Genomic DNA, 7,901 nt, shown 5'->3' with positions numbered 1-7,901 from the left:
ATTTTATTTGTGTACATCTTTTTATTTAGAAAACCAAAAGGTTCTATCTACAAAGTCGAACTTTAACTTGGTTCTATAAGGTTAAATATGTGAACCAATCAGTACCTCAAATGCACATAAGTGGATCAGTCAGGATCAAATTTCTTAGTCATGTCGCCAGACTGCCCCATGACAGCAGAAAATATTAATTGTGAAATATTGTATTTGTAAATTTTTTTTTAACTATATATAGTCAGTGAAACATTTTCAATGTTTTTTTTTATCTCTTAAATGCATACCTCGGGACTTTAGCGTCGTTGACAACCCTCCCCCTCGTTCATTTCTTAAAGTCAAAAATAAGCCTTCTTTATATTTCTCAATCTATTCATTATAAACAATATAACAAAATAATATTTGTTTTCAGCCATAGCTGGGGTTTGCAGGGCCCCGGTGCAGGTTATACCAAAGGGCCCTGTTTGAAATAGCACAAATAAATAAAATAAAGATACAGATTAAACAATGTTTACGCTTTTTCAACTTTTTAAGTACAGACACAGAATAGTCAAATGTAAAATGTAATTGCATCCTTAATGTATAAATATAGATGAAGTCTTGTTAAAACTACAAGGTAATTCAGTCAAGAGCAGTGAGTGATTTTGTATTAACATTAAAAAAAAAATCAATAGAGTTTAACACTACTGGAGAAGTTAGAGATCCATCTGTCTTAGATAAAGATGTACGGGTTGCTAAAGAACGAAACGTAATGAATGACGAAACATTCATGCATTTAAGGGTTAAACTTTGTGAAACAACTTTGCTGAAGCATTGTCTGTTTTCTTGCAGTTTAAAGTCTTAAAATGTCTCACATTTTGTCAGGTCAACTATTTTATGGTCAACTAGTCAACTATTTAATTGACGAGGTCTTAATTTAAACACTAAATGTTAGCATGTTATCTCTGCCATACTGATCTCTAGAGAGAAAGTATTTTACCTGTCCCACTTTCTGTGGAATAAAGTCCTGGTCAGATGTATTACAGTAGCTGCTTAAACTGTTCCTGCAATAAGGTGTTGAATTACCCACCATATTCCTACCTAAAATTGACAAAATATTTAGCACTGCCTTTTATGCTTAACTTCAACAGGAAAAAAAATGATTAGCTATAAAATATGAAATAAATGTCATAGAAATTATTCTATTCTATTATTATGTCGCCACATTGTTACAACAGTAATTTTATGTTTTAAAACAAATTATAAGTAAACTTTTTGCAAGATATAACCTTTTCATTTCAAGTGGAAAATTACTTTTTAGAATTAGAAGGTTCTGTCTGCATTTGACCTGTTCCAAAAATCCTCATTTACAAAAATGAGAAGATTTTGATATTGTACATTCATAATACACTCATTTTCATGCACAAAAGAAACATGTTCAGCATTTATTTTTGCTATATGAAATGCAAAATATTTGAAGCTCAATATCCCCCAAACTGCTCAGAGTGCAGATAGAGCCTTATAATGGCAAGGTGGCAAATGTTGGCATTTCACACATATTAAATTGTTATCTATAATTGGGTGGTGCAATTTCTGGTGCAATTGTTAATGTATTGTAAAGTGTAATTAATTTGTTATGTTTTTTTTCCCTCAAATTTATGAAAAATATATTCACAATGAGAAATTAAATCATTAATATTTTATTGCAGAGACAACTTTGTCAGGAATTACAGCCAAATACACTACAGAAACTTTTCCAACAAAGACGGTATTTTCATTCACTACATCTACCACTACTCCAAGCATAACCACAACTCTAAAACCAACTACAACATCCAATTCAACTCCTTTTCCAAGTTTGTCAACTAGCATGCCTATACGACCACCAGTCCAAACCTCCTCCACTGTTACAGGTAAATCAACATCTCTGTCAACAATAGCATTTACTACAACTGCCTCAGCATTTTCTCCAAAATCCACAACAAAGAAAACAACCACCCTTACTCCTATACCTGGATGTATTTGCCATTGGTCTGATTGGAATGACTCTGGAAGCACAACAACTGGTCCTGATGGTGGTGCAGTAGTATCTATTAAAAGACTAACTGACACTTATCCTACCATATGCTCAGCACTAAAGGAAGTGCAATGCCGTGCAAAACATTATCCTGGAGTTCCTCTTTCACAGCTTGGACAGGTTGTGAAATGTAATATGAAAGATGGACTAGTTTGCCAAAACAAAGACCAAGGCCTTGCACAGCAGTGTTATGAATATGAAATTAGAGCATTCTGTTGTGATGAAAACTGCGGAAACATCACAACACAGTCGTTAAATACAGTAGCTACAACAGTATCATCAACAAACATGCACATACCACCAAGTACAACATCAGTAGTCCAAAGTTTCTCCACAGTTACAGGAATATCCACAGACACATCAACAACAATTTCTACTGGTACATTTTCACCAACTTTTTCAACCAGCATGCCGTCAACCCCAGTTAAGACATCAACAAGCCTTACTTCCTACATAAGCACGATGTTATCAACAACTTCCACAATGCTTTCTGCCTCAACTTCGGTTTCTTCAACAAAAAAGTTTACACAAATTACAACACCAAGAGTCCAGAATTCCCCCGCTTGTACAAGCATACCTACAACTACATCAACAATTACAACACCTTCACCATTGTTCTCAACCAGCATGACATCGCCACTGACTAAAATAACTTTGGTCCAAAATTCCTCCAGTATGACAGGCATAACTACAACTCCAACAACCAAAGCACCTACAGCTTCATCAATAATGTTTCCAACATCCACAACATTGAAAACAATCACCCTTACTCCTACCCCTGGATGTAATTGTCATTGGTCAGATTGGAACGATTTTGGGAGTCCAACAGTAGGCCCTGATGGTGGTGAAATAGTACCTATTGAAAAAATAACTGACATCTACCATACCTTATGTTCAGCCGTAATGGAAGTACAGTGTCGTGCAAAACATTATCCTGGAGTTCCTCTTTCACAGCTTGGACAGATTGTGAAATGCAGTACAAAAGATGGACTCATTTGCTTGAACAAACATCAAGGACTTGCACAGCAATGTTATGACTATGAGATTAGAACATTCTGTTGTGATGAAAACTGTAGAAACATCACAACACCTCTACTAAGTACAGCTACTACATCAATTTCATCAACAAGCATGAGCATACCACCAAGTACAACATCAGTGGTCCAAAGTTCCTCCACAGTTAAAGGAATATCCACAGGCACATCAACAAATCGTTCTACTGGTACATCTTCACAAACTTTTTTAACCAGCATGCCTGCGATCACAGTTAAGACATCAACAAACCTTGTTTCTTCCACAAGTACAATAATATCATCAACAACTTCCATAATGCTTTCTGCCACACCTTCAGTTTCTTCAAAAAATAGGTTTACACAAGATGTTACAATGCCAACAGTCCAGAGTTCCCCCACTGGTAAAAGCATTTCCACAACTCCATCAACAATTACAACACCTTCACCATTGTTCTCAACCAGCATGACATCGCCACTGACTAAAATAACTTTGGTCCAAAATTCCTACAGTATGACAGGCATAACTACAACTCCATCAGGAAAAGCATCTACAGCTTCATCTATAATGTCTCCAACATCCACAACATTGAAAGCTTTACTAAGTACAGCTACTACAACAGTTCCATCGACAAGTATGCACTTACCACCTAGTACAACATCAGTGGTCCAAAGTTCCTCCACAGTTACAGGAATATTCACAGACACATCAACAAAAATTTTTACTGGTACATCTTCACCAACGTTTTCAACCAGCATGCCTGCAACCCCAGTTAAGACATCAGCAAGCCTTACTTCATACACAAGCACAAGGATATTAACAACAACTTCAACAATGCATTCTGCCTCAACTTCAGTTTCTTCAACAAAAAGGTTTACACAAATTACAACACCAAGAGTCCAGGATTCCCCCATTGGTAAAAGCATACCCACAACTACATCAACAATTACAAAACCTTCACCATTGTTCTCAACCAGCATGACATCGCCACTGACTAAAATAACTTTGGTCCAAAATTCCTCCAGTATGACAGGCATAACTACAACTCTAACAACAAAAACATCTACAGGTTCATCAATAATGTCTCCAACATTCACAACATTGAAAGCAAACACCCTTACTCTTACCCCTGGATGTAATTGTCACTGGTCAGATTGGAACGATTTTGGGAGCCCAACGGCAGGCCCTGATGGCGGTGAAATTGTACCTATTGAAAAAATAACTGACACTTATCCTACCTTATGCTCAGCACTAATGGAAGTACAGTGTCGTGCAAAACATTATCCTGAAGTTCCTCTTTCAAAACTTGGACAGATTGTGAAATGCAGTAAGAAAGATGGTCTAATTTGCTTGAACAAACACCAAGGCCTTGCACAGCAATGCTACGACTATGAGATTAGAACATTCTGTTGTGATGAAAACTGTAGAAATATCACAACATCTTTACTAAGTACAGCTACTACAACAGTTTCATCAACAAGCATGCACTTACAACCTAGTACAACATCAGTGGTCCAAAGTTCCTCCACAGTTACAGGAATATCCACAGACACATCAACAACAATTTCTACTGGTAGATCTTCACCAACTTTTTCAACAAGCATGCCGTCAACCCCAGTTAATACATCAACAAACCTTACTTCCTACACAAGCGCAAGTTTATCAACAACAACTTCCACAATGCATTCTGTCTCACCTTCAGTTTCTTCAACAGAAAGGTTTACAGAAATCACAACACCAAGAGTCCAGAATTCCCCAACTGGTACAAGCATACCCACAACTCCATCAACAATTATAACACCTTCACCAGTGTTCTCAACCAGCATGACATCGCCACTGACTAAAACAACTTTGGTCCAAAATTCCTCCAGCATGACAGGCATAACTACAACTCTAACAACAAAAACATCTACAGATTCATCAATAATGTCTCCAACATCCACAACATTGAAAGCAGTCACCCTTACTCTTACCCCTGGATGTAATTGTCACTGGTCAGATTGGAACGATTTTGGGAGCCCAACAGCAGGCCCTGATGGTGGTGAAATTGTACCTATTGAAAAAATAATTGACACTTATCCTACCTTATGCTCAGCACTAATGGAAGTACAGTGTCGTGCAAAACGTTATCCTGAAGTTCCTCTTTCAAAACTTGGACAGACTGTAAAATGCAGTAAGAAAGATGGTCTAATTTGCTTGAACAAACACCAAGGCCTTGCACAGCAATGCTATGACTATGAGATTAGAACATTCTGTTGTGATAAAAACTGTAGAAATATGACAACATCTTTACTAAGTACAGCTACTACAACATTTTCATCAACAAGCATGCACTTACCACCTAGTATGACATCAGTGGTCCAAAGTTCCTCCACAGTAACAGGAATATCCACAGACACATCAACAACAATTTCTACTGGTAGAACCCCAGTTAATACATCAACAAACCTTACTTCCTACACAAGCACAAGTTTATCAACAACAACTTCCACAATGCATTCTGTCTCACCTTCGGTTTCTTCAACAAAAAGGTTTACAGAAATTACAACACCAAGAGTCCAGAATTCCCCCACTGGTACAAGCATTTCCACAACTTCAACAACGACAACACTTTCACCATCATTTTCAAATGGCAAGACTACGTCACTGACTAAAACAACTTCAGAACAGAATTCCTCCAGTATGACAAGCATATCTACAACTCCAACAACAAAGAAATCTACAGCTCAGTTAACAACTTCTCCAAAATCCACAACATTAAAATTAAGCACCTTTATTCCTACCCCTGGATGTAACTGTTATTGGTCAGACTGGAAAGACTTTGGAAGCCCAACATCAGATCCTGATGGTGGTGAAATAGTACCTATTGACAAAATAACTGAAACCTATCCTACCTTATGCTCAGCATTAAAGGAAGTACAGTGTCGTGCAAAACGTTATCCTGGAGTTCCTCTTTCACAACTTGGACAGATTGTGAAATGCAATACGAAAGATGGCCTAATTTGCTTGAACAAACACCAAGGCCTTGCACAGCAATGCTACGACTATGAGATTAGAACATTTTGTTGTGATGAAAATTGTAGCAACATCACAACACCATCACTTAGCACAGCTGCAACAACGCCATCAGCAAGCATGCACATACCACCACGTACAACATTAATTGACCAAAGTTCCTTCACCACTACAAGCATATCGAGAGATACATCAATAAAAATTTCTACTGATACACATTCACCAACTTTTTCAATCAGCATGCCTACAACACCAATTATGGCATCGACAAGCCTTATTTCCTCAAGTACAAGCATATCAGCAAATCCAGCAAGAACTTCCACTATTTATTCTGCTACACCTTCCGTTTCTTCAACAAGCAGATTTACACAAATTACAACACCAAGAGTCCAGAGTTTCCCCACTGGTAAAAGCATACCCACAACTCCATCAACAATTACAACATCTTCACCAGTGTTCTCAACCAGCATGACTTCACCAATGACTAAAACAATTTTGGTCCAAAATTCCTCCATAATGACAACTCCAACAACGAAAACATCTGCAGCACCATCAACTACGTCTCCAACATCCACAACATTGAACACTGGCACCCTTACTCCTACCCCTGTATGTAATTGCCATTGGACAGATTGGAACGACTTTGGGAACCCAACAACAGGTCCAGATGGTGGTGAAATAATACCTATTGAAAGAATGACTAAAACCTATTCTACCTTATGCTCAGCACTAATGGAAGTACAGTGTCGTGCAAAACGTTATCCTGGAGCTCCTCTTTCACAACTCGAACAGATTGTGAAATGCAATATGAAAGATGGTCTTATTTGCTTGAACAAACACCAAGGCCTTTCACAGCAGTGCTATGACTATGAGATTAGAACATTATGCTGTGATGAAAACTGCAGAAACATCACAACACCGCCACTAAGTTCAGCTACTACAACAATATCATCAATGAGCATGCACATACCTTCAAGTACAACATCAACGTTTCAAAGTTCCTCCACTGTTGCAAGCATATCCAAAGATACATCAACAACATTCTTTACTGGTACACCTTCACCATCTTTTTCAGCCAGCATGCCTCCACCACCACTTATAACATCAACAAGTCTTATTTCCCCCACAAGTACAAACATATCAGCAACTACAGCAACAAGTTCCACATTTTTTTCGGCAACACCTTCAATTTCTTTAACAACAAGATTTACACGAGAGGTTACCACACCGACAGTCCAGAGTTCCCCCACTGACAGAAGCATACCCACATCTCCATCAAAAATGAAAACAACATCACTAGTGTTTTCAAATGGCATGACTACACCACTGACTAAAACAACCTCAGTCCAGACTTCCTCCAGTATAAAAGACATTTCTACAACTCCAACAACAAAACCATCTAAAACTCCATCAATGACTTCTCTAACTGCCACAACATTGAGAACAACTACAATTACTTCTATCCCTGTATGTAATTGGTCAGACTGGAATGACTTTGGTGGATCAACAACAGGTCCTGAGGGTGGAGAAATAGTACCTATTGAAAGAATAACTGACACTTATCACACCATTTGCTCAGTGCTAAAGGAAGTAGAATGTCGTGCAAAACATTATCCTGGAGTTCCTCTTTCACAGCTGGGCCAGGTTGTGAAATGTAATATGAAGGATGGACTAGTTTGCTTAAATAAACACCAAGGTCTTGCACAGCATTGCTATGATTATGAGATTAGAGTATTTTGTTGTGATGAAACCTGTGGTAACATCACAACACAGTCTTCAATTACATCTGTTACCACAATGCCATCAGCAAGTGTGCATACACCACCAA

General features: G+C 37.9%; 1 protein-coding gene across 1 annotated transcript; it reads left to right on the top strand.

Moving 5' to 3' along the window:
- Nucleotides 1-4,051: 4,051 nt before the first annotated feature.
- On the top strand, nt 4,052-7,326 carry LOC132099150 (mucin-2). Its single transcript, XM_059505617.1, has 4 exons — nt 4,052-5,243; nt 6,142-6,209; nt 6,313-6,479; nt 7,149-7,326. Exons 1-4 carry the CDS (start codon nt 4,085-4,087, stop codon nt 7,324-7,326), a joined length of 1,572 nt encoding a protein of 523 aa, XP_059361600.1. The 5' UTR covers nt 4,052-4,084.
- Nucleotides 7,327-7,901: the final 575 nt, after the last annotated feature.

Source organism: Carassius carassius, chromosome 2, assembly GCF_963082965.1.
Source record: "Carassius carassius chromosome 2, fCarCar2.1, whole genome shotgun sequence".
NCBI classification, from domain to species: Eukaryota; Metazoa; Chordata; class Actinopteri; order Cypriniformes; family Cyprinidae; genus Carassius; species Carassius carassius.
Note: the sequence above shows the minus strand (reverse complement) of the source record. Positions and strands in the feature narration are given on the sequence as shown.